The sequence below is a fragment of the Tasmannia lanceolata genome, unplaced genomic scaffold (assembly GCF_043159265.1).
Source record: "Tasmannia lanceolata isolate RefF3 unplaced genomic scaffold, GAP_Taslan_0.1 ptg000007l, whole genome shotgun sequence".
In the NCBI taxonomy this organism is placed as follows: Eukaryota; Viridiplantae; Streptophyta; class Magnoliopsida; order Canellales; family Winteraceae; genus Tasmannia; species Tasmannia lanceolata.
In genome coordinates this window covers 2,477,205-2,504,347 of record NW_027518684.1, presented here as the reverse complement: position 1 = coordinate 2,504,347, position 27,143 = coordinate 2,477,205, and the positions used below count along the sequence as shown (strand labels likewise).

Sequence of the window (27,143 nt, the reverse complement as noted above, 5' to 3'; positions counted from 1 at the left end):
CTTCTCCGTAGGATGATCCTAACCCTCCGATGATTTAACGTGCCATCAATTTTAAAATTTAAAACTTCACAAATTAGAGCGTTAGGATCATCCTATGGTGAAGAATTTTGAGGCACTCGACGGCACCGTAAATTACCTGAGGGGTTAGGATCATCCTATGATGAAGATTTTTGGGGCACAGTAATTTTAGCGGAGGGTAAGATTTGAGGGGCAAACCTTATCTATGTCAGGGCTCGACAAATGAACGGTTTGGATCAGCCAAACAATGTGGGGCCCACTATATTTTTGGGCTGCGGCCACGACATACTTTCTCATTAAAATATGAGGTAGTAGTCTAAACAGAAGGTCGCCTTTGCATAAATAAGGTGAAAGTGTGCCCCCATTGGTTGAAAGTGCCTTTCAACTTAGGAGTTAGGAACTTGGGATAATCCAAATTCGTTTTTGAGAAAATAAATCAGAAGATAAGGAAAAAACTTTCATTTTTTTTTATGTCTCTGCGTCAGTTTATCTGAACCCATCATTCTCCTTTCTCTCTCCTTCTCTTCGTTCTTTCAATGGCAATGGCAATGGCAATGGCATTACCAACCACCTTCTCCTTCTCCTTCTCTACCGAAACCTCGCCTTCCCTCTCGTTCACTTTCTTTCCCTGCCGTGTCAGCACTTGGCAGAAAACATTTTTTTGCTCAGATAAACCCTTGGATTCTTATACAAGAAAAGCTCTCAGGAAAGATTCCTCTTACAGAACGACAGAAAATGAGGTAAGAGGGGAACTCCCCCTTAATCTCTTCTGCTCTAGTTTCCTTTATTTTGCTCTTGTTATCCAATGTTTGATAAGGTTTCACAACCTGGGAATGTGTTACTGTTTATCTTTTTTGTAGTGATTAATATTTTTTCATGGGTTGGTGTTTAGCTTATTGTTCTTTTTCTTCTTCTTCAAGCAAATGGGATTTTAATAGAAAGGAGTAAGTAAGGCAAAAGAAGAAGAAGTCGAGGCTATGTGGAGATCTCCACGCCCAAACCAAAAAAATTACAAACTGTTACACATCATCAATTTTCAACAAGAAACAATAACATTTGTTAAGGATTCATCCTTATTGTTTCATTAGCGATGAATGTGGAGAAAGAATACTCAAACTGCAACAAAATGTCTTTTATCTCTCTAAAGTACTCTTTAAAGTTTGAACCTACAGAGGGGTTTTGGCCCATTTTAAGCAATATGACAGTATTAAGGGAGTTACCTATTCACCTTCTACCCAAATCATGGACTTAAATCCCCCTTTTTTCGCATGAAAAGCGATCAGCTTGCCTGCCTTAGCATTGCCAGATATTGGGGAACCTTTGGTTCATGAAGTCACCTTCAATCCATTGTTGTGTTAAGGGAGCTGGCTTTAGCCCAAAGCCCCAAACATTGTGTTGAGGGAGCCTCCTTCAACCCAGATCTTTGACGAGCCTAACTGAAGAGCAAGATTGATCTTGTTCCACACCACTCTCACTTCGGCCTCAGCACTTTGAGACATTAGGGAAACTTGGCTTGATAATTCTTACCGTATGATGGGTGATCAATCTCTGACTCGGTGAATGAGTGATGTAGGACAGCTAGGGGAAGGTAGAGAAACTCAAAAAAGAAAAGAAAAAGCACAGGGATTTCTTGAACTTGCAGAATTTGCTTGGATTTCAAAATTTGGATTTACTAACGACAAGATGATAACATGAATTGTTGAAACCTATCGCGGGATTTGGAAATAAAAGGAAACAGTCCTATATGGTAAATCTGAGAGAAGCAAAGAAATAAACAGAAAGGAATAGATCATAGCGTCTAACCATGTCTAAAAGGTATCTAGAACAATGTCTAACTATTCCAGAAGAAAGGAGGAGTGGGAGATATGAAAAACTAATAGAAATTCAGAACTAACAAGTATCTGATAGATTCATGACAATGAGAACACAAATGATAACTAGCTAAATGCGAGGGATAAATAGAAAGATAGATAGGTTAGCATCTCATTAAGCTTCTGAGGCATCTCACCAAGGAACCAAGGTATCTCACCTTGACGGTGTGGAACTTCCCCACGATTTGCACAATAGCAAACTTTTATTTAATGTGCCATTATTGAAGTTGATAGCCCTAGGCCTTACAATATGTAGACTCTTCCTACAGCTTCTTCATACTTCTAAATAACTTTAAATTCTAACATGTGGGCCTTACAATATGTAGCCCTAGGCCTTACAATATGTAATAGCTAATGATATTATCAACTGCCCTGCCTGCCAAGGCATAGGAGTTAAGGAACTTTGTTCTTGACTGTGCGCCTCTTACTTAGTTCTTATAACTATGTTGCTTTACCTTTCTAGTAGTCTTTCCTCTCTCTGTCTCTCTGTTTAATGAATTCATTGACGTCTGTTTTCGGAAAAAGAAGACTTCATTGCGACATATCATGATTCCTTTAGGACCTGCAACTCATAAATATTCTATATAACGTAAGTTGCTAAACAACTAACTTTGAAGTTTAAGATTAAATCTTGAAGGGACCGCTGACGTCAGGTAAAGGAAGAACGTTATAGAGAAGATCCTTCTCTATTTATTCGTAGATTATCATACAACTAGAGACTGCCTTTTTCACTGGTTGAGTTATAATACATGGTTTTGTTCCCAGCATATATCTCAATCTATTCTTTTTCTGATTATGATTTGGTCTTTTACTTTTCATCAGTGTGGTCAGTAAATTAATTTTTCTTTTCTCCCGGATGTGATTCACCCAGTTCAGATTAAACCTGTTTCCCTGAAGAGGTTTCCTGGAAGAGGAAAAGATGATAGGCCTAAGTTGCCACCAGATGCTGCTAAAGGGGAGACGGGACAATCTCAGCCAATGGTATCTAAATCACTTGGCCAGCAGAAGAGAGACATGAAGGGGCTTATGTTTGATCTGAAGGAAAAACAGGCATGGTCACTGAGTATCTCTGAAAACATTTAGAATGCGGTGGACTGTATACATTGAGCATTTCACTGATCTTTACACTATTTTTTTGTGTTGATTCTGTACCACTATTAAATAAGAAACATCCTATTGAAATAAGCATTTCTATTGTTGAATCCCTGGACTTATCTTCTGATTTCAGTTTGAAGAACACAAATTTGAAAATATGTGGAAAGGTCGTAGTTGAAACTTTCTGAGAACTAGCTTGACTCATGCTGTTTTTGCCTTTTCGGCGTTCATTGGTTGATGCTAAACCCGCCACTATGATATATACTACTGCCTTTTGGCATAAAATTTGTCTCTAGGATGTCGCACTACTTGGATATTTATCTTCTGTTACTGAGTTCCTTGTAAATCAGCACTACAATAGGAAGAGATGTCTAGATGACCTTATGCAAGGTTTTGTTTTTGTGTTGTTTTTTAAACGCTATGACTATATGTAAATTAGCGCATCATTTATCATGCCTTTACATTTGGATTCTCTTTGTATTTTCTGTTTATGACATTCTAGTCCAAACCCTAGAAAATATGGTAAAGGAAGGGATATATGATGCAGAGAAAAGGTTAAAGTACAGGAATTGACTGAGGTGGTCCGAAGAAACAATAAAAAGAAAAATAACTACAAAATACAGGGAAAACAAAATGAACTAAATCCTTTTATAATGTAAAGCGTGGGCTGGAGTTCTATATCTCTGAGAAATCTATGCCTCGAGATTTAACTTCTCTTCTGATGCTTCCAGTCAGATTCTGCAAGATTAGTATTAATTCAGGCTCAGCATTTTAATTAAATGAGATTAGCACAGTACGTCCAAATAATTAATAGTCGGCACATAAGTGAAGTAGGCAACGCTGGCACCATAAACCATGCTTCTTCTTCTCCTATTCTTCTTCTTCTCTTCGTCTTCTCTTTTTCTCCCCTTTCTTCTATTTCCCTTCCCGGTTCTACATCAGATGTCCTTTGGATACCGTGGAAGGAAAGGAACAGGAGGCTTTTTTGGTAGTCATGTTGGCATGCTTATGCATAGTATTTTTAATCTTGTTATCCATTGGGCGGTTAGCTCTAAGCTGCTAGCAAACATTTTGAGTGTTTAGCTAAGGAGGAAGTGTGATATTTGTACGGTCAGCACTGTGGGCAGTGGTATTCACACCCATCATTGGATTTCTCCTTTGTTGTGCTACGTTAAGCTAAACTTTGAAGGGTCTAGTTCAGAAACCCATGGCTGGTTGGCATTGAGATCTCGAGGTCAAGATTGTTTACTTCGGCCCGATTGGAATGGAAGATTCCAATGAAGCCCAGATCTTGGAACTAAAGTGGGATATTGGATTTCAGAACCCTAGCCTTGGGTACAATTAGATAGTGCAAGGTTAAGGTATGTGATCAAGTGGATCAAGGATACGGTTGGCTATCCTTGGCGCATTGAGAACCACTATGAGGAGATCATTGATCTGCTGGGTATGCACCGTGTCATGCTTCAGCCCATTGATCGATCCATTAATGAGGAAGTTTTTTTTTTAAAGATTCCATTAATGAGGAAGTTGATTCCTTAGCTAGAGATGGAGTGGCCAAATCTGCCATGGTGTCCTCCCATATGTATCCTATTGAGTTGGCTGTGGGTTTTTTTTCCCCTCCTGTGAGTAGCTTGGACTGAGATCATCTTGTTGTCCGTTTTGTATTTTCTGAATAAATTTTGCTACCATTCACAAATAAAAAAAAGTTTCATCGAAGCAACTCCAACTTCATTGCAACTGGCGTTGGACTTCTGTGCACAGATAAGTGCTAGATCGGGAGTTTAGCAAAGTGGATGTGGATATCTGTAATCCAGTTAAATGGGTATTCTATGTTCGTCTGATTCCCATTCATGTTATTTATGCTTAAAATTCTTTTTTTTTTCACATCTCTATATTCCTTATTCAATTATATTGGTTAGATGTGTAAGTGGATTTTATTTTCTTGTGTTCAACTTCTTCCCATTCCATCCTGCAATGATTGTTTTGAGTATTGAGAAATGATACCACATTTTCAGGTTATTGACAGTGGAAGTCTTCAAGATGCAACTTTTCTTAATGCTGTCGTGAAGGTAGTCCATATGGCTTGTTGCTTCTTTCATTGGATAATTGTTGATGAATTGTAATTGTCAATTGTTTTATTTAATAAGTAGTTCATATCTATGGTCCTCTATTTAAATTGCCCGAACTTTGTTTTCTTGGGTTTGAGCTTGTTCCACTTGTGCATGCTCTCTCTCTCTCTCTCTCTCTCTCTTGTATGTGAGTATATGCATGTATCAATATATCTATTATCTATCTCTCTCTCTCTCTCTCTATATATATATATATATATGGATAAATGGATATATAACTACATAGATTTGCGTGAGCGCAATCACACTAATAAATATATACACAAACATATGATATATCATAAAATATTTATACACACATATTTAATTATTTATCTATACACACATTGACACATTATTTAATATATCATAAAAAAATATCTGCACACAAACAAACCATTAAAAAATTGGGCCCCAAAGTGGATAGGCCATCCCTCAAAATTCTTCTCCACAGGATAATCCTAACCCTCCTATCTATGGATGATTTTATATGGTACTGTCCATTTTAAACCTCAATAGATCAGAGGATGAGGATCACCTCATGGAGAAGAGTTTTGGGACCTATCCAATGTTTTTAACGAGTCAATTGAAGAACCCACACTACTTTACCCTGTTCTCTGAGAATAGTCAGCATCTCTTCCATCCTTATCTGTAACAGGACAATATGAGGATGGGAGATCAACATGACGAGATTCTCACCAACAAACATCTTTCAGTTATCTAATTCTTTCTCATTCCCTACCATAAATTTAATCCCTTTCCTTAAGAACATCTCTATCATAAATTTTTTGTTTTTCGTACGTCAGTGTATTATCTCTAAATCAAATTATTATGACAATGCCAATTCCATGCGCCTCATCTTATGCTGCAAGGACTCTTTATCCTTTTACTTTTATTTTTGAACATGTATTATATTAATTACAATTTTTTTTAAGAAGCTCAAAGAGGCTAAAAAAAGTCAACATTATAAAACAGGCATGACATTCAAAGGGCACGTTAGAGGGAAGTAGTCCATAAAATTAGCAATCCAGTTTTTAATGATATCTTGTAAGGGGATGTTAGCAAAAGCAGAGCATTTGATGTTGATATTATGCTAGGAAACTTTATCCTTTGATATTGATATTACTCATATCTTAGTCTCAAAACATCAATACTTTCTATTGCTATACACAATTACTCTGGTAACCATTTGCACTTTGATTGCTCAAATTTCTGATCCGTCTCTTGCTTTTGTCTTATGATGCTTATCTGTTTTACATTTTTCTAGGTTTACTGCACTCATACTGAGCCTGATTACTCTCTTCCTTGGCAAAAACAAAGACAGTATACAAGTACAGGAAGGCATGTATTGAACTCTATAGTTGATAATGAGCTTGAATGCAGATTTTATTATCATGTTCTACGAGTTGATCCATAGTTTCTTTTCTATTATATTCTTGTAAATTCTTAAGGTTAATTATTCATATAGTGGTTAACCATACGAAATGCATTTGCTGAGGCATTCTTTGTTATGCAGTGCTTTTATGATAGGGGATGGGAAGCTTTTGACAAATGCCCATTGTGTTGAACATGGTACACAGGTATGATGATGATTTACTAGTAAAATTGGGGTTTTTTCATGAAGGCAACCCCATTATTATCTATGAAAGCATCTTCAAATTTCTTGTGCTCCTTTATTCTATGATGTTCAACTTAAGATGCTTGTGGAGAAATTTTGTCAAACTGTTAAACGTTATTCCCATCATGTGCCCTTCTCATATTTCTTTCTTTCTTTCTTGTTTTTTTTCCGCTATGATTATGGAAATGTTAGATTTTACAGGTGTTTTGTTTAATCTTGTCAATCACTGCAGGTCAAAGTGAAAAGAAGGGGAGATGACACCAAATTTGTGGCCAAGGTATCTCACTTTATTAGTGAGGATGACTTTTTGTTTTGCAATCAAGTTCCTCATCACTATAATATCCTTTTACTACGTTGGGCGTATACGTTATAGTTGATTGGATATGTTTATGGAATCCAATCCCATTACGATGTTAATTCTTATCATGCGCGTCATGTTTTAGATAGATGCCTTATTGCTCTTTGTTAGTGCTAAAGATGGGCAGGTGGTTTCCTTTTTTGTTGTTTTTTTCTAGTGAACTTTTTTTCTGAATGAAGATCTAGTTTCCTAAGCTGAGGATAATAAACAATTATCGGACATCAGGGCTTGGATTTTGTGGCTAACAACTTCCTCAGTAATTTTCTGCACAGGTTTTAGCCAGAGGTGTTGAATGTGACATTGCTTTGCTTTCAGTAGAGAGTGAAGAATTCTGGAAAGGGGCAGAACCACTCCGTTTTGGTCGGCTGCCATGTCTACAGGTTATGATCCTATCCTCCATTCAGAAACTATTTCCAAGATGCTCTATTTTAAATGGAAGAATTTATGTAGTCTTTCTAGTATGTCTTCGGCAAGAGCCTTGGCGTTCCCTATATCACAAATATCTCCAATATTTTCAAAATATTGCGTTTGTATTGTGACATTTTGATAAAATCACAACGTCCCCAAATAATCCTGAGAATGATATTTTCATTTTTAGCATAAAATATCGCGATATTATCCCGATTTTTTACGATATTTTTATTATATATATATATATTTTAAATTTTATATAATTATATATTTTTGAATAATTTTGTTCTTATCATTTTTCCCGATATAAACCCAAAACATAAAAAAAATAATATATACCAAGAATTTCCCTTACTGAGAAATTCCTGAGAATGATATTTGTGACATAGGGCGTTCCTCTTTTAATTTAAGTGTCTACCGTAGCATGGATAATGAAAGAAGGGGAATTTCTATTTAATCAGTCTGGGGACTTGTTTTGCTCTCTGTTTGGGCCCGTAACTCAATTGGTTGAGGCTTGTTCCTCAACCTTGAGGTCGTAGGTTACCTACCATAAAAAAAACTTGTTTTGCTCCTTACAGGCTCAATATGTGTCATTCTATATTGTACACTTTTAAGGGGTTGCAAATAAAAATTTTCATCTGTTAAATGAATGATGGGGTTTCCTATACATGAACGGTAAATGTACAATAACCATAATCACTATTTGTCTAAATGAAGAATTAACCGTTGGTCAAAATACCAAGCTACCCCTAAAAAAATAGACTACCACAGATCATCCAATTCCAACTCCGTTGCCGTGCACAAACCATCAGCAATAGTTTCTGAACATGACATCGTTATTTAATTTAAGTTACGCTCTTGTGAAGTTATCAATCTAGTGCTGTCCCGAGATCTGGGGAAAACAGATGACACACCCTGTCTGTCCCAAGTAAAGTGGCAGTCGGCTCTGCTTTGCCCATGATGTTGGGACATGGGAGACCCATACTTTAGAAATTTGAAAACCCTTTTATCTGATAAAGTGGAGAGAGTTTTTATCCTTCTAACTAATTCAACTTGCTTCACGGTAAACTTAAGATCAGGGGATGACATACATAATCTGCTGGGAGGGCTCATGACTAGGATCACACAAAACAATTTGTGAGCTATTTTACAAATGAGACCGAGAAGTGGCTTGAACCGTGATGACACGTTTGTCTTGCGAGTATTGTCAAGCTTTGTTATAATACAAGGGATAGGTTCCACATAATCTCTTAGAAGTGGTTTTTGCATAAAGAAATCATTGGAAAGGTACTTATGCTCTCAACTCAACTAAGCCTTTGTCCCAGACCAGTTGGGGTCGGCTAATGAATCCTTTAGAAAATTTTCATGATGAAGGTGAAAGAATCTACCCGGCTCAAATTAACTAATTCTAATCCTGACACTAGTTGGGTTCATCTACATGGATCATTTTCTTCCATTCTCTCCTATCCAAGGTCATGTTCTCTGTTATGTTCCAAGTTGTTTTCGGTCTGGTCCTACCTCTTCTTACTCCATCAACTTGGCTGAAAGGTACTGATGCTTTATGTCACAAATATCGTTCCCCGGAATTTCTCGACAAGGGAAAATCTCAGGATATATTATTTTTTATTTTTATTTTTTCCGGTTATATCAGGAAAAACAATAAATAAAAATATATAAATGTAAAATATCGTGATATTATAGCAGCAAATGAAAATATCGCCACATTCTTTAAATTGTCAGGATTATTTTGGGATTTTTTTCGTTCTATCAAAATATCGCGATAAAATCGCTATATTTTGAAAATATCGGAGATATTTGTAACTTAACTGACGATCCATCTTCATTCTAAACAGTAACGATTGTTATCTCTTGAGATGTGCTTTATGATAAGATAGTAAGTGCTGTGCTGGAAGAAATCAAATCTTAGTACATGCCATGCACTTCCATGATGAAAATTTGAGATGTATATATGTATGCATGCAAGATTTTAAATTTTGGTTTCGGTTTCAGTCTCACGGAAACAGAAACATTTCGGTTTCGGTGGGAAATTTCCGTGGAAATCTTGTAAAATCACATAAACGTATCCAAATGATGAAATTTTGAGATGAAACTTCGGGAAATGATAGAATGAGCACAAATATATACCTATAAACCATCACATAAGCAAGAAAGCCATCCATAATTGCTTAATCACATCAAACACCTAGTGATATGCGTTGTCGCACATGTCTGGAACAGTAAAGTCAATAAAGAAGTACAATGTAATGAATTTGTTGGAATATGTAACTTGCCTAAGGGCATTTAGGACTTTGTACATCCCTTTATGTTTTAGTATAAAGATATGAGTCAGGGGGAGATAACCCTAACTCATTCTATTTTCTCTGTCTAAACTTTCGTCTAACATGGTATCAGAGCCTTAGGGTTTTCTGATCCCTAGGGTTCTCTATCAGCCTCCATTTTCTCCGCCACCCCCCTCGCTGCGAAACCCAACTCCGGGCCAAGTTTCATCCGAGGCATACCGGCACGCTTTCTTTTTCCTCCTGAGAAGGAGTCGTTCCCTCCGAGCAGAAGGCACCAGGCTCGCCGCCACGTTTCTCCTCCCCCGCGCAGCAACCCCTAAAACATTTGCCACACAGGGTGGAAATTATTTCCCAAGAACGAGGATCTGCACCCCCCAAAATTTTCCACGAAAATATTTTCCCACCAAGTCGGAAATCTTTTTCCAGGACCGAGGATTTGCACCCCCCCAAAATTTTCCAGGAAAATATTTTCTTACCAACTTGGAAAACCTTTTCCAGGACCGAGGATCTGCACCCCCCCAAAATCCCCCCAATTCGTAGGTCTGCTGGTAAGCCTCACACCCCAAGTTTTTCAACCCCCATCATTTTTCCTCCTCTCCCTTTCATCCCTTGGTAAACCCTACCACTCTTTTCTCCTTGTTATTATGTGTTAGATCTTCATCTCTTACTCTTACCCTACTTTGATTCTAGTTTGTCTTTGCGGCTCCCCTCTGTGCCTCATGGCTTCCCTCTTGTCAAGCTTCGTCGATGCCCGTCATTCTTGGAGCCGCGTCTAGCTTTCTTGGCGTATCCTAGTTTGCCCACCTATTTTGTTATCTCCTGTTATTCGTCTTTCTTGGCTTCCCTCTGTGCCTCATGGCTTCCCTCTTGTCAAGCTTCGTCGATGCCCGTCATTCTTGGAGCCGCGTCTAGCTTTCTTGGCGTATCCTAGTTTGCCCACCTATTTTGTTATCTCCTGTTATTCGTCTTTCTTGCTTGTTGTTATGGAGGAGGTGCTTGACAATCCTTCCACAGGAGTAGCTCCTGGTGTTCGTCCGACACCCTCTTTGGCGTCTTCTTCGTCATCATCTACATATCACTACTGTTAAGTTGGATGGGGCAAACTACGTTACTTGGAAAGCAGCAGTCTAGAAGTATCTTATTGCCCGTGGGAAAGCCCACGTCATTCGTCGTGATCCTCCTCCTACGACGGATCCCACCTTTGATCGATGGGAACAGGAGGATGCTCTTGTTTGTACCCTTCTGTGGCAGAGTATGGCCCCTCACGTCTCTGGGCCCTTGATGCTTCTGCCTACTGCGAAACGGATCTGGGATCATGTTACTCTTCTTTACTCTGGCGTGGCAAACATTAGTCGGATCTGCTCTGCCTATTCCGAGTGGATGCGTTTCTGCCGTGGTGATCTTCCTCTTGCCACCCATTACAGCCAATTCGTTGGCCTCTGTCAGCAGCTTGATGTTTACATGCCGCTTGCCACGGATCTCACAGAGGCTGCCCGTCAAAGGAATCAGATCCGTGTTGTGCAGTACCTTGAGAGTTTGGGTCTAGAGTACATGCATCTTCGTCAGCAGATTATCGGTTCTGGCGCTATTCCTTCCCTAACTGAGGTTTACTCCCGCGTCCAGCAGTGCTCTCCTGGTGATTCAATGATATCTGTTCCTATTGATGGTTCTGCTCTCGCGACCTATGATGGCAGTACTCGCCCGCCTCGTGGTGCAGCCTTCTCTGGTCGTGGCCGTGATGGTGGTCGTTATGGTGGTGGACGTGGCCGTTCTTTTTGCACTCACTGTCAGCGCGATTGACATTATATTGACCATTGCTATACCCTGCATCCCGAGCTTCGTCAGGCACACTTGGCTCACATGGGTGCTACTACTGCTTCGGCTTCAGATTGCGCTCCTTCTGCTTCTGTTCCTGCATCAGCTGATTCCACCTATACATTATCCCGTGCCGATTATGAGGAGTTCCAGCGTCTGCGGCTCAGTTCTCGTCCTCCCTCTGCAGGTTTCGCCCAGCCAGGTAGTTCACCCACTACCCTTCTATCTAGCTCAGGGTCATGGATCATTGACTCTGGCGCATCCAATCACCTGACTGATAACTCTTCTCAGCTTCATTCTTTTCGCTTTTTCTCATCTCCCTCTCAGTCTATCACCCTTGCTGATGGGTCCACTACACCTATCACTGGTGTTGGTCATATCTCCCCTCATCCTGCTCTTACCTTATCTTCTGTTTTATGTGTACCAAAATCACCATTTAGCTTACTTTCAGTTAGCCAAATTACTAAATCTCTTCACTGTTCTGTCTCATTTTTCCCATATTACTGTTTATTTTAGGATCTCTCGACTGGGAAGACAATTGGAACGGGTCGTGAGGTAAGATGGACTTTATCGTCTTGACTGCCGGCCGCCTACTGTCTTACATAGCTCTGTGGATACATTTCAGTGGCATTGTCGCCTGGGGCATCCTTCACTTCAGCGGCTGCACCAGACTTCTCTGGTTCCCGGACCTTTTTCTAGTTTTCAGTGCGAGTCCTGTGAACTCGGGAAGCACCGTCGTGTGTCGTTTCCGTCCCGGATCATTAGTCGAGTGTCTAGTCCTTTTGAATTAGTCCATTCTGATGTATGGGGACCCTCTAGGGTCGCGTCTACTACTGGCTTTCGGTATTTTATTGTGTTTATTGATGACTTCTCACGCATGACCTGGTTATATTTACTGAAGAGTCGATCCGACGTGTTCTTTGCTTTTCGCACATTTCATTCTGAAATTAATAATCAATATAATTGCAATATTAAATGTCTTCGTACTGACAATGCTAGAGAATATTTTTCTGATACTAATGGCTTTCAATCCTATCTCTCCCAACATGGGATTTTACATCAGTCTTCATGTGCGTACACCTCTCAACAGAATGGTGTTGCTGAGAGGAAACTTCGTTATTTGCTTGAAGTAGGTCGCACTCTTCTTTTTCAGATGAGTGTTCCTAAGGCATACTGGAGTGATGCCCTTCTCACGGCGTGTTTCTTAGCAAACGCCTTCCTTCCTCTGTCTTAGAGGGTACCTCTTCTTTCGAGATTTTATCTCCTAGTAAGGAACAGTTTTCTCTGACACCTCGTGTATTTGGATGCGTTTGTTTTGTTCATCACCTTGGACCTGGCCGTGACAAACTTGATCCCCAGTCTGAGCGTTGTGTCTTTCTGGGGTATTCCCGTACGCAGAAAGGCTATCGTTCCTATAGCCCTCGTTTGCGTCGCTGGTTTGTCTCAGCCGATGTTACGTTCTTTGAGTCTGAGGCATTCTTCCAACATGACGCGACATCTTTCACCCCTTCTCTCGAGTCCGAGGTCTCGCTTCCCTTACCAGATCTACCTGCTTCTCTTCCGTCATCTCCTATTTCCGTGCGGCCAGCTTCTGCAGCTTCTACTTCTTCTGCCACGTTGGAGAAGCCAGCTCCACCTAAAATTACACAGCAGTATCAGCGGCGCCAAATTACAGATAGGTCTCTTCTACCTCCTCTCGCACAATCATCTTCTGAGCCGATGATCCCTCTCTCTCGCTCTCAGGTATCTTCTCTTCCGCCTTCCTCTGTTGTTTCTGATTCTCCTATTGCATCTCGTACGAGATCCCGTTCCACTGTACATCCTATTTCGAGTTTTGTTTCTTATGATAAGCTCACCAGTACCTTCCAGAGCTTTGTTTCCTCCTTGTCTTCTATGTCTTTACCACAGTCAGTGGCTGAGGCTCTTGACCATCCTGGCTGGCGTGATGCTATGAACCTAGAAATGGGCGCTCTTCATAGTAATGATACCTGGGATCTGGTTTCTCTACCCCGTGGTGCCCATCCTGTTGGTTGTCGGTGGGTTTTCTCCATCAAATACCTCCCTGATGGATCTGTCGAGCGCTTAAAAGCACGGTTAGTCGCGAAAGGATACACTCAGACTTTTGGTGTTGACTACACTGAGACCTTCAGTCCCGTTGCGAAAATTCCTTCTGTCAGTGTGCTCCTGTGTCTTGCTGTTAATCATAGCTGGCCCCTTCATTAGCTGGATGTGAAGAATGCCTTTCTCCATGGCGACCTGACTGAGGAGGTGTATATGGAGCAACCACCAGGGTTTGTTGCTCAGGGGGGGACTTCCTCCTGCGTGTGTCGCCTACGCAAGTCACTCTATGGCCTTAAACAATCTCCGCGTGCGTGGTTTGGAGATTCAGTGAGGTAGTCATGCGCTTTGGTATGAAACAATGCGCAGTGGATCACTCAGTCTTCAGTTATCACTCTTCAGCTGGGTGTATTTTGTTGATAGTTTATGTGGATGACATAATCATCACAGGGAGCAATTCACAAGGTATACAACGTTTGAAAACCTTCTTGCAAAAGGAATTCTCTATTAAGGATTTGGGTCAGCTCAGGTATTTCTTGGGGATAGAGGTTGCTCGTTCTTCTAGAAGCTTGTTCCTATCACAGAGAAAGTATGTCTTGGACTTGCTAAAAGAAACAGGCAATCTTGGAGTTAAACCAGCTTCTGCACCATGTGAAACTCGTTCCAGAAGAAGGAGAGTTGTTGGAGAATCCTGGCAGGTATCGCAGGCTTGTCGGTAAACTTATATATATCTTACGGTTACTCGGCCAGATATTTCATTTGCTGTTGGAGTTGTCAGTCAGTATATGAGCTCTCCACGTACTTTTCACTGGGCTGCGGTGACACAGATTCTCAAGTATTTGAAAGGGGCTCCAGGGAAGGGTTTGATGTTCAAAAGACATGGCCATATGAAAGTTGAAGGCTTCTCTGATGCAGATTGGGCTGGATCCCCAGCAGATAGACGGTCCACCACTGGGTATTGTACATTTGTAAGTGGCAATCTTGTTTCATGGAAGAGTAAGAAGCAGGATGTTATAGCTAAGTCCAGTGCAAAGGCTGAATACAGGGCAATGGCACAGACAAGCACGGAACTTATTTGGCTACGTTCACTTCTTTATGAAATTGGCTTCATTTCATCTTCTCCTTCGCAGCTTCATTGCGACAACAAAGCTGCAATATACATTGCCAACAATCCAGTCTTCCATGAGCGCACCAAGCATATTGAAGTGGATTGTCATTTTATCCGTCAAAGAATCCAGAAAAGAGAGATTTGCATTGTGTTTACTTGGTCAGGGGACCAATTAGGGACCAATTAGCTGATATGTTTACAAAGTCCTTAAATAAGTCAAAATTGAGTGATATATGTAACAAGCTAGGAATGTATGATATCTACATTCCAGCTTGAGGGGGAGTGTTGGAATATGTAACTTGCCTAAGGGCATTTATGACTTTGTACATCCCTTTATGTTTTAGTATAAAGATATGAGTCAGGGGGAGATAACCCTAACTCATTCTATTTTCTCTGTCTAAACTTTCGTGTAACAGAATTAAAAGCAAGTACAATGACCAGTCATCCCCAAATCATAATTGCTCTAGCAAGTATTCACATTGATATGATATCCTCCTTTGAATCTTCGTGTAATGCCTTGATCAAACCTAGTGGTGTGATGCCCTAAGATACTTTGGTGTGATGCTCTGGTAAGCTTTTCCCCGTAGTCCAAAGATTCTTCTTCTCCTCCAATGTTTGTCATTTATTCGAACCTTTGGCTATTGCCTCTAAAAATTTCTGTTTTCTTTATCAAACGACTGGGGATTTTTTAAAGTATTTCTTTCAAATGCATGTGTTCAACCTTCATCTCCAATCTTACAGCCAGATCTATTTAGATCTCTTCCTGTCTTCCCGAATCTTTAAATTTCATAAGGTTGAGATTACATTTTAAAAGAAAAGAACAGATCTGACCATTGGATTTTGTTTGGAATTTCTCGAGTAGTTTAACACTGTCATAAAAATTGATATTGACACTCGTAAGTGTCCTAGTCAGTTCTGTCACCAATTTTCTCTACAATTTCCCTTCGATTCTATCTACTCCACCATTTTAAAACTCTCCTTATCGACCAGTTTCTATTCTTGGCTCGAAAAATTCATTCCATCACATACTGGGTTTATCCTAATGTTTTGGCCAGGAATCCCATTGATGTTCAACATTGCTTGCCATACTTTGATTGCATAGATTTTATCATGCACCTTTTAATTTTCCTCATGCATGAAATTTGGCATCCATTCTGTGTATAGGACACTAGGTTGCAAAATGTAAATCTAAGTAATTACCATTCTCCATTCCTTTGTAGCATTGTGTTTGTTTTCATGGAATAGCATGTGCAGGAGAGGGCGAGTAATTTTCCAAAAAATCATGTGGTTATGTTGCCATTTGATAATTTTCTGTCTTTCTCCCTTTTGCATTAATGATTTGATGTTTCTTTAAAATGTAAAATTTCTGTTTTTTAATGTGCAGGATGCAGTAACTGTCGTAGGGTACCCACTTGGAGGTGATACTATATCAGTGACGAAGGGTGTGGTATCACGAATAGAGGTTTGATTAGTTACCATGAACTTTCAAGTTCTATCTTACGCACCATTAATATGATATTCAATGTCATACATTCTCAAGGCATTAATTTGATACATTTACTGGATTTTTACTTTTCATTATCCATTCAAAGGTAAAGGTCTTCTTTCTCTCTTTATTGTCGTTCACTGAAGGAATTTGTACTTGATAAGTAGATCTGTTTGTCCACAAATCTGCCCATTTTTTCCCTCCATTTTTGGATGGGTTAAGATGATCCTATGGATCTGATTTTTTGTAGACACCCTATCTAGGTAAGGGCCTTTCAAATGAATGCTTTGGATCACCCCAAAATGTGGGGCCACCCTGTTTTTTTGCACTTGTGCGCAGATGAGCTTATCTGCGCTCGAGTGCAGGAACAGTAAGCACATATGTATATTTGTTTTTTTTGGGAGGTGGTGTGTGTGTGTGTGGGGGGGGGGGGGGCGGGTGTTAAGGTAAGCTGGGATCGAACCTGCAACCTCATGGTTGAGAAAAAAAGCGTCAACCATTGAGCTACAGGGCCCAACCCAAACTTCTATCTAAGTTGAGCTTCAAAAGACTAAACCCTCTAGAGGTGATTTCCACTACATTAAAAAATCTATGCCCTTTAACTCCACTTTCCTTGAGCTTGTTCCAACCCTATTGTTCCACTCTTTCGACAAGCCCCAAAGAATGGCCACAAGGCTTAGCACCCCAACACTTCCGCTCATCATAGGAGGTGGACCACATGACTGAGTTCCATGAGATCCGATCATAGGACACATCTGTTTGAAAAGCAATGTCCTACATGTTGGAGATGATCACCTGTGAATTATGTCGAGAGTAGGGGGCCAACAAGAAAGCTATCACCCTTGGGGGTGCTGGGGTTGGACGGAAGGCCTGACTTGGAGCACGACCCTTCTTCAAACCTGTCATAGAAAGAATGTACGGAAGACATCTCCACTCACACACACCCCCCCCCTGTCTTTGGTGTTCCTTTAGCCTTTCCAGTAACTCAACTAAACCACCCATCCTCTTTTCCCTTAATGCCCCTATGAAGCTTCAAACTCATGCGACCTTCCCACGTCTTCTTTTGGGGAACCCTCAACCTGTTTATGTTACTAGATGATAGTAAAGGCTTCACTAAAGGAACGGGACCATTAGTCCTTCCAACACTAAGCACACTCACTTCTACCCTTAACATAATGTCACACTAATCCTATGCATTGACTGAAGCCCTCCATCCTATCTGATTTTATAACAACCCAGTCACCTGCCTTAATCCGACAATGTTTCACTGTGTCCTTCGGCTACAATGTTACACTTCTTCTCTGAAGTAGTACAACAGCTCTCCAAGAAGGGCTGCTTTCATCTCCCTTAACCTTCTAGTACTCCAGCCTTGAACTTCGTGGATTTGTTGAGTTCTTCCCGCTCTACCCAGTCGCACCCTTACCCATCTTCTCTGGTAGGAAATTCTTTTGAAGCTGGTATGGATGATCTGCCACTTGATGGACACTGAAATTACAACATAAAGCACATGGCACGCTTTAAATAAGTATGATACAACTATTGTGAGAAGAATGGAGCTAGAACCAAGGCTGTCTTCTTTATTTATTTGAGATGTTGTTCTAATCTTACATTTTCCTTTCTAAATTATGTGGGATTATTGCAACACAAGCTTTTGAAGTTAGTTCTTCTTTCATTATTGTTAGGTTACTTCATATGCTCATGGAGCATCTGATTTACTGGGCATTCAAATCGATGCGGCGATAAATCCTGGTTAGTGGACTCCAAGCGTCTAACCCATATTGTTTTTACTTTTTGAAATTTATGTTTGCTACTTCTTTCCCGTAATTAAACTAAGGGAACTGGTATTTATCTAGTTCTTGAGAATTGTGGTACTTCATTCGTTTGTTTCTTTGAGGCACGGAACAATCTTTTATACTTGTCATCATGTAGGAAATAGTGGTGGTCCTGCATTCAATGACCAAGGGGAGTGCATTGGGGTGGCATTTCAGGTAGATTCCGTGCTAAATTCTCAAATTTATTGTGTGATCTTCACTTTGTTCAAGTGTTTGACTAAATACAACAATGCAATACCTTTGGCTGAACATTTAAAGTAATCTAGGTGATGTTAGATTAGCTCAGAATCTACTAGATGGATGCTTGTTTTGGGTAGTAGAGAACTCCTCATGAGCAAAATGTTTGGTTTTCCTGTTCTCCTAGAGTTGGAAAGCTTAGTTTTGATAGTTGCAGAAGAAGTTGCCTGTACATTTTGTTCTGGCTGGTCAATTGATGCACTGGATAGCAATTGGCAATTTCTCTTTCCAACACAAGAAAGTAATGTAGGGGCTGGGACTACATTCCTAGGTGTAACAAAGATTATAGGAGTTAAGGGTGAGTTTCAAGGCAGTGTATTGGAATGGTCTTTTAGATGTGGTGAGAGTAGATAAGGAAATGACTATGACCTGCTGGGCATTTTTGCCCTCGTGTCTAGAGGTTTCGCTGGGAATTGGGGTGAAAATAGAAAAAGTGATCAATTGTCTGCAAGCGTCATGACCATAGTTAGCAAAATTTCATTTTAAAGGGAAAAAAACCCATTTTGTAGGTTCGCCGTTTAATACTTAGTAAGCTTGTAATCAAGCTGTTTGCTGTTTCCCTTCATGAAAATAAGTCCTTTTCCCTTTCTCTTTCTAGTTTGATATTTAACAAACTTATTTTGTTTATCTGTGTTAGATTTGCATAAATTATTGTTCTAGTAATCTAGGAATTACAAAATTTAAGATAATATCTTGCATTTTATGTTTTTTTATGATTCTTATCAGACATTTCATTTAGGTTTTCAGATCTGAAGAAGCTGAGAATATTGGATATGTGATTCCCACGACAGTTGTGTCACATTTCTTGAACGACTATGAAAGAAATGGGAAATATACTGGTAAGTGACTTTACCTCATACTAGATTCTACCTTTCTTCCTTATTTATGAGCATACTGCAATTATGAATTTTGGCTGAACCTTGTGACATTTAATGAACACCTGTCTAGTACAAATTTGTGGAAATGAAATCCTAGTGTGAGGATCTTCTTCCAAGGTAAAGGATTATATTTCTCCCCCAAGGAGAAATACTGACATCGAATGTTGTACCTTGATATTGTTCTTCATTATTTACATTTCATGGCATTTTGAACCTAGCTTCACCATGTGATAAATTGATAATTATCATAAAGCCAATAGAGTCGCCACTTTGAAACTTTGTAACACTCTTGCCATTAAAATCGGGATTGTGACAGATACGAAAGTCATTGGTATTCTCATTAATCTTGTAAGAGTAAAATATTCCATATTTATATTGAAAAAGAAAGACCACATAAGAGAGAGAAAGAAGGAACGGGGTTTTATGCTACTATATTTTTTTAATCTTTTTTTTAATGATACAATGTTGTTAGAAAGTGAAAAGAAAAAGGAAGGGAATGTGTGAGATGATCACCCAACAAAATTAGAACCAGGAGATGAACATTAGAAGGAAAGAGGGAAAAACAAACTGCCCAATTGCATTAATACCTTCTCGAAATTTTGGAAATTTATCACTAGTTATCAACACACTTCTACCCACATGTGCCTTTTCGCTAGATCGTCAACTTTTCCATTGGCCTCACAACCCACATGATGGAAATTGATTATCACATCCAACTATCCAAGGCCAAATCCAAGGCTGCCTAGACTGCTTCAGGTGATCTCCAAGCGTACCTTATCTCCATGCACCCATCTAATTACATTAGGGAGTCTCTCTTCAGCTGTGAAAGTACCATACCATTCAAATATATAAAAAAATAAAGAGAAGAAAACAATGAAAGGGCAACCATGCAATGCTACAAAGATCTTCAATCCTGTTTTCAATTCCTCTATCTCTGCCTTAATCACTGACATTTCCTTATCATCTCTCTATATTTTATATGTACAGTGATTCTTTCTGCTTTATTTGTTCTCTTTTCCATTAAAGTTATTGTTATGTTTTGCTTAATCCATGCTCCATATTTCTCCCCTTAATAGCCTATCGTGTTCAATATGTTTCATGTAATGACAAAATGAATCATTAGAGGCTGTTTCTTTTGTATATCTTTCCATTCTAACACAATTAACTCAGGTGAATAATCTGTTTACATCATCAATGGTGTTATTTTCCATTTCTTAGACTTTGGTTCTATATTTTCATACTTGCATGTGTGTGCACCTGATGGTGTACACTTTCTATTTCATGTCTAATAGAACATTTCTTTATCTTTAATCAAACTTAGCCGTTGAATTTGTTGGTGTAGAATCTCAGAATGTGAGTAATTTTCTTGCACTTAAATGGATTCATGCAGTTGTTTTTCTAAGTAAAAGATTTGGTGCATTTAGATTTCTCCCAGGAGACATAGGTCGAATTAGCTGGTGTAATCTTTTATGCATGAACATTTAGGATTCCCTTCCCTTGGAGTCTTGCTGCAAAAGTTGGAGAATCCAGCACTACGCGCATGCTTAAAAGTACAGTCTAATGAGGTATGCTTCTGTATTTAGTTGCCATACCTAATGATTTCTATGTTTTGGCTTATTCAAAGAGTCATTGCCTATAGTGTTACAAGTTGTGTCTGGTTTTAATTTATGTATCTGTTCTATATGTGTGTACTTGTGCTACTGGTGTATACTAGTGTATCTTTATTTGTGTATTCTAGAAATTGAGGGTATTTTGAGGATGTGTTGCATATCTGTTGCCACTTGTATTGTTCACTCAATCTAGTTATTTATTTATTTATATTAATTTCATGAATGTTGCCACTTGTATTGTTCACTCAATCTAGTTTTTTATTTATTTTTATTAATTTCATGTATGTTGCCACTTGCATTGTTCACGCAATGGCAGGAGCCTCGTGCACTGGGCTGCCCCTTTTTTATTTCATTGAGGAGAGAAAGCAGAAATGACCACATGATGAGACTTCGTATAGATACCCTTAATAAACATAGGCAAAAACTGGTACAAAGCAAAAGCAAATCAAATAGGGAATTTGGATGCAGGTAAAACCATTGCACATGAAATCAATTTCTGTAGAAACCCATTTTATGCCGTTTTGATGGGTTGATTTATGAGAAATCTATTTACAAGGAAATCAATTTCATCAAAAACTCCCAAGATTAATTTCCTCCTAAACATGTCTGAATTTTATTTTAACCTAAAGCTGCTATATCTCCTGCACCCTCCCTTTCACACACATAAAGTGCCTAAATTTATGCTTGTCAATATTAATTCCTAAAATAAAACAGACATTAGAAGACAGAAAAAATGGACTAAAGTTTAAAACAATTGAATATTCATGCCTCAAATTTAATCAAATGTCACAAGACTGTGTTATTCAATTCATCATGCTTTGTTTTGATGGCTTACAATTAATCCCTAACAAGGAGACATTAGATCATTTACCTCAAACAGAAAATCCTCAAATCCGTCAATATACCTGTTATCAATCAATTAATGCTTTAGTTTTTGTTTTATACGCTCCAAGTAAAGTTTGTGGTAGGATATGGTCATATGATCCTAATCTGAGAAATAATGATTGAAAATAGTCGAAAATGATTTAAAAATGAAAAGAAGGGGCTTTGGGGTGATTTTTTAACGCAACACAAAGCACATCCTTTCAACACCAATACAATGCCATATCGGTACTGTATTGGTCATTATGGTCTCATATCAACTTGGTGCAGCTGATGCACACAGATTGGTACAATTTTCTACATATCAGTTTAGGTGGCCAGCATCACACTGTATTTGCCTGATACATATAGTACCGACCAACATTTTGAACCATGTTTTGAATTGAGGGCCTTAAGATCTAATCGTTTTTGAACCAAAACGATGTAAGTGTTTTTGAATTGAGGGCCATAAATTCCGAAATATATCTAGCTGAAGAAGTTATACTTTAACTGAGTTGTGATGAAGAGAGTTCTTCATAAATATCCAAGATGAACGAGAAGTGAAAGATACGGAGATTCATAATTAACCTTTTGTTTGGATTGCTCAGCTTACTTTATTGTTGAACATTTGCATGAAGTGTGCAAGAGTTCATCTTGGCTTCAGGATTATAAAATATTATTAACAACATAGGACAACCTTTGCTTTCTTGCGTTCGTACACATCTCATATTGATATTTATAAGAATATGTCTCAGCTGCATTTTGCACTGATAAATGTAGCCATGCATCTTTCAGTGGTTCCAAACTCCTGTTTGTTGGCTTTTAAATTTTTTAGGATCTCATTCATTGCAGGGTGTATTGGTGAGAAGAGTTGAACCCACTTCTGCTGCAAACGGTGTTTTAAAGGAGGTATGTGGTGTGAGAAACTTAAATGTGCATAATCCCCTTCATTTATTTTATTTTTTTGAATGGTAATCCCTTTCATTAGTTGAAATACAAATGCAATGAATGTTAGGGTTTCTAACAAATATCTATATTGATCAAGTAGGTAGGCCGTAGATGCATAGATCTAGTCTTAAATATTACTAGTAACATGTATCTAGAAAGTAAAGAAACAGATCATTTGAAAAAAAAAAAAAAAATTGTCTAAACATAAAATAATCACAAAATGGAAAACATCGTAGATATTTTACACATTCATGGTTCTACCCCTAAAATATCAACAAAAACACCAATATACTCTAGTAAATCAATTTGGAAAAAATATAAAAATATAAAAATATAAAATATGAAAAAGTGGGAATAAGGATAGATCTAGAATATAGGTTTATAGGCCTACCTTTTAAGACCCTCTACATGTATTTGGCACGAAATAAGCAATATTGCAAATGAAACAACAAGAAAAAATGAATTACATACCTCAAAGTGAAAATTCCCCATCCAGGATTCTGATGTTTCTACCTATTGATCGACCCATCAATCTTATTTCTTTGGTGTTAATCCATCAAAGGAGCATGTGTTTTAAAGGACCTGCATGAGTTTACAAGACTTCTAGATCAAATGTCTAATTGTGCTCGCGAATAACCCCACTAACAATTAAATATTTCTAGAACTAGAAGGCTTCCTTTGTAATCATCTCAATCCAATCAAGGTGTAATCATCATTAGCTCCTGGGGTTTCCATTCTTTGAGTGCCAAACCTTGACATTAACTGTCCACCTCATTGATTATACTATATGATTTATGCGCTATTTGTTTTTGCTTTCATTGTATAAATTAATATTATCCACTCAAATATGCAAGTTTTGAAATTCATGGTAGCTATTTCCTTGCATTACATTTTAATCTGACTTTTGATGTTTATTTAATCTATTTCAAAGGATAATGTATTTTAATTTTTGTTGAAGCAGTTCTAGAATAATATTTGAGACATTATGTTTTTTTCCAGGGGGACGTGATTGTAAGCTTTGATGGTGTTCAGATAGGATGTGAAGGAACGGTTCCATTCCGGTCGACTGAACGTATAGTTTTCCGCTACCTTATAAGTCAAAAGTAAAGTGCTCATTTCCTCATTGTATAGAAATTGTGTTTGGAACTATATCTTTGATGATTTCTATCTGATTTTTTGTTTTTTCTCTGTTCATTTAGTGCCTAAATCATTATCTGATTTTGTGTTTTTCAACATATTTATCATCACTCTTTTTTCCTTGTCTAGTCTGAGTGTCTTCATCCACTCACATGCTCTTGAACAACATGCTATTTTGAATAATCAGGTTCTCAGGTGATGCTGCGGAGCTTGGTATCATTCGAGATGGGACTTACATGAAAGTTCAAACAGTTCTACATCCACGTGTTCATTTGGTATGCAGTTAGAACTTCGTCTCCTTGTATTGAACAAAATGGATATTGGAGCTCTTTATTCACTTTAAGAAATCTTTGTTTTATCAAAATTTATGTTCAAAAAGTTAAATATGGTGTTCTTTCACTCCCTTCAAGGTGCCATATCACATCGAAGGAGGGCAGCCTTCATATTTGATCATTGCCGGTCTAGTGTTCACGCCACTGTCAGAGCCTCTAATAGGGTAAGTTCTATTCAATTGAATATTTTTTGTTGAATAACGGTTTACCTTGTAGTATGCCATTGAATATTTTTTTTGTTGAATAACGTTTTAATAACTAATCACTTGAACTAATTTTTACGATGACAGTGAGGAGTGTGAAGACTCAATAGGGGTAAGTTAAATCATCACGTAAATACTAATTTTATGTACTGCTTTTATTTAGAGCTACTATCATATGTTAGCCATTTTTTTAATAGTTGTCTCTGGTAAAGAGCTGTGAGTTTTTATTTGTTCCTTTTTCTTTTGTTCCAGCTGAAACTCTTGACAAAGGCACGATACTCTTCAGCAAAGTTCAGAGGAGAACAGATTGTGATTTTATCCCAGGTTAGAGGATAACTTTCCACCAAGACTTCACACACATTAAGAAAGAGAGAGAAGAGAGAATTGGAAAAGATTAGCCCTCATGAGAACTCTCCAGTGGATTGGACCAATCTAGTTAGAAGAATTGTAACCTTAACCAAGGTAACCTTAGTTGGAAAAGATCATCCCTTGGGAACTCTCCCGTGGATTGGACCAATCTAGTTAGAAGAATTCTAACCCTAACCCAAGGTAACCTTCCCTTCCTAACAAACTTGTGAAACTAAACTACTGTAACTCTCTCTCTCTCTCATATGCTTCATGCTCGCTTCCAATGATGCTTTCCCCACACTTCTTGTTCACTTCTACATCCTTCTTCCTATTTGATTTAAAAGATACTTCCGACATGCTTTCACTTTTGTTTCCCTGTCACTTTCTTAGTGCTTCTCGCTTCCTTCATGTACACCTTGGATTTTATTCTTCCATAGAGACAATTGATCCTCTTTATTTCTTTTAGACTATCACTGTGAGTTAGTAATTTTTTTAGATGACCGAATAGCCTCTCCCTTGCAAGAACATGAGAGAACAGCAAGGAAGACGAGAGAGGGGATTTTCTTTTCTTATCTTTTTTAAATGTGGGTTAGGGTTAGGATATTTTCTAGTGTAGCCTCCCATGTTTTCATGGCTTCTTCGAGAAAGGGTTTGAATTGGATCAAATTCAAAGGCCCTAAAGCCGGAAGAGGATGGAGCCTTGCAAAAACTTTCCATAAGCACGGTCTATGAACTGATCTCTCATAAGAAAATCCATCCCCAGCGATTCTAGAAACAATGCTGTCTACATTGGTGTAATCTGCTCTTGCCTTAGGCGAACGTTAGCCCCAACTTTGACAAAAACAATTCCATCATCAGAGACATGGCCCACGTTAAGAATAGCAACAAATACATCACTATTGACCATCTCCAGTCCCTCGCACCTACAATGTCATGCAAAAATCAGCTACCATTTTTTTACCCTTGGGTTTAACAGTTCTTTTACGAAATTCTATTACTTTGGTTTCATTATTTCCTAAAACATCTTTTGCTTCCACAGGTCTTAGCAAATGAAGTAAACATCGGATATGAAGATATGAACAATCAGCAGGCAAGTGGCTGTGCACTCGCACTCACACTCGAACCTGAATCCCTTTTATACCATATTATTCTCTGAAACATACACAACAATGGTAACAGGTTTTGAAGTTCAACGGGACTCGAATCAGAAATATACGACATCTCGCACATCTTGTTGACTGTAAGTAGTATCAACTATTTCCTTTGTTACATGGATTCTTCTTAATGGGCCCCGTACCCGTGTCGGATTCCAATACTTCAGGATTCTCTGCGACCTCTTTTATTTGTTTTCTCTGAATACTACTACCGCAACTTTACAATTACCGCATGTTTTGAGTTTTATCCATCCTAAGAGTACGTTTTTATCTAAAAATAAAACATTATATTGACTTGACCTGTTTAAAATTTCAGTACATGTTACAACTATAATATGATGATGTAAAAAATTTTAATTTAAAAATTGATTAAAATATTTTGGAAAATCCAGAAATTTCTTTTTGAGGTTTGCTGAATCCGACACTCAATATCTATGCTGGATTCCAATGCTTGATATCCGAGTCTTATTCCGATACTTGTTTCAGTTCTGAATTCTGATGCAACATAGACTATTTCTCGTATCACTGTGTATAAACTGTTCTGGTTCTCACGAATTTTGTTTGACTCCATGGAATAGCATGTGAAAACAAGTACTTAGTGTTCGAATTCGAGGACAACTTTCTTGCTGTTTTGGAACGAAAGGCAGCTGTGACTTCCTCTCCCTGTATTCTCAAGGATTACGGTATTCCATCCGAAAGGTCTTCGGATTTGTTGGAACCATATGTTGATTTATTAGAAGATGGGCAAGTAATAAATCAGGATATTCAGGACAACCCAGTTTCTTCTTTGGAAATCGGATTTGATGGGCTCCTTTGGGCATGATCCTTAGTAGTAAAGGAAGTAAAATGAAGGCCGGAGATGAATGTTGCAATGCTCCCTCACATCCTCTGTGCTATAATTTGAGTTCTATTTTTTTCATTTTGGTTGTAACATTTTTAATCTCTTCTATTCTCTTATGAGCATAAGCATATGCAAAATTGGTCAGTATCAGCTCTATGGTGGTGCTCATGTAAAAAATCATTAGACTTTTTTTTAAGAGGACATATTTTTATCCTTTTTTTCTTTTCCTAATAGGATTAAATTCCATTTCTTCTCGTTCCTTTTCAATTATGCTGGTAGTTACTTTGTAATTTTTTCCAACAATGCCTTTGTAATTCATTCACCTTATTGCAAAATGATAAAAGTATCATGTAATAGAGTTCAATTTTCAAATCCATGCCCTTCATTACATTGATGGTCTTCGGCCTTAGATTCAACCATTTTGTTTTTTGCCATGGAATTTGGATTTGGATAGTTGCACGTTTATATCTGGAACTCCCTGTGATGTGTGCTGCATTGGATCATAGCTATTTTCGT

General features: G+C 38.4%; 1 protein-coding gene and 1 long non-coding RNA gene across 3 annotated transcripts; one reads left to right on the top strand and one right to left on the bottom strand.

Annotated features, from left to right (window-relative positions):
* Window positions 1–427: 427 nt before the first annotated feature.
* Window positions 428–26,840, top strand: LOC143881402 (protease Do-like 2, chloroplastic). Of its 2 annotated transcripts, none has more exons than XM_077384447.1 (21): window positions 428–758; window positions 2,766–2,939; window positions 5,000–5,053; window positions 6,360–6,433; window positions 6,609–6,672; window positions 6,943–6,987; window positions 7,341–7,448; window positions 16,145–16,222; window positions 17,929–17,995; window positions 18,176–18,234; window positions 19,055–19,154; window positions 20,679–20,758; window positions 22,517–22,573; window positions 23,612–23,715; window positions 23,937–24,024; window positions 24,160–24,245; window positions 24,372–24,396; window positions 24,537–24,608; window positions 25,672–25,722; window positions 25,812–25,872; window positions 26,365–26,840. In XM_077384447.1, exons 1-21 carry the CDS (start codon window positions 555–557, stop codon window positions 26,607–26,609), a joined length of 1,896 nt encoding a protein of 631 aa, XP_077240562.1. In that variant the 5' UTR covers window positions 428–554; the 3' UTR covers window positions 26,610–26,840. The 2 variants fall into 2 exon arrangements, with proteins under 2 accessions (XP_077240562.1, XP_077240563.1); XM_077384448.1 differs by having other exon boundaries at window positions 435–758; window positions 2,761–2,939.
* On the bottom strand, window positions 19,601–23,138 carry LOC143881403 (uncharacterized). The gene is made up of 2 exons (XR_013251935.1): window positions 23,084–23,138; window positions 19,601–19,985 (listed from the first exon to the last, which is right to left on the bottom strand). It is a non-coding gene; the product is annotated as an uncharacterized LOC143881403 (long non-coding RNA).
* Window positions 26,841–27,143: the final 303 nt, after the last annotated feature.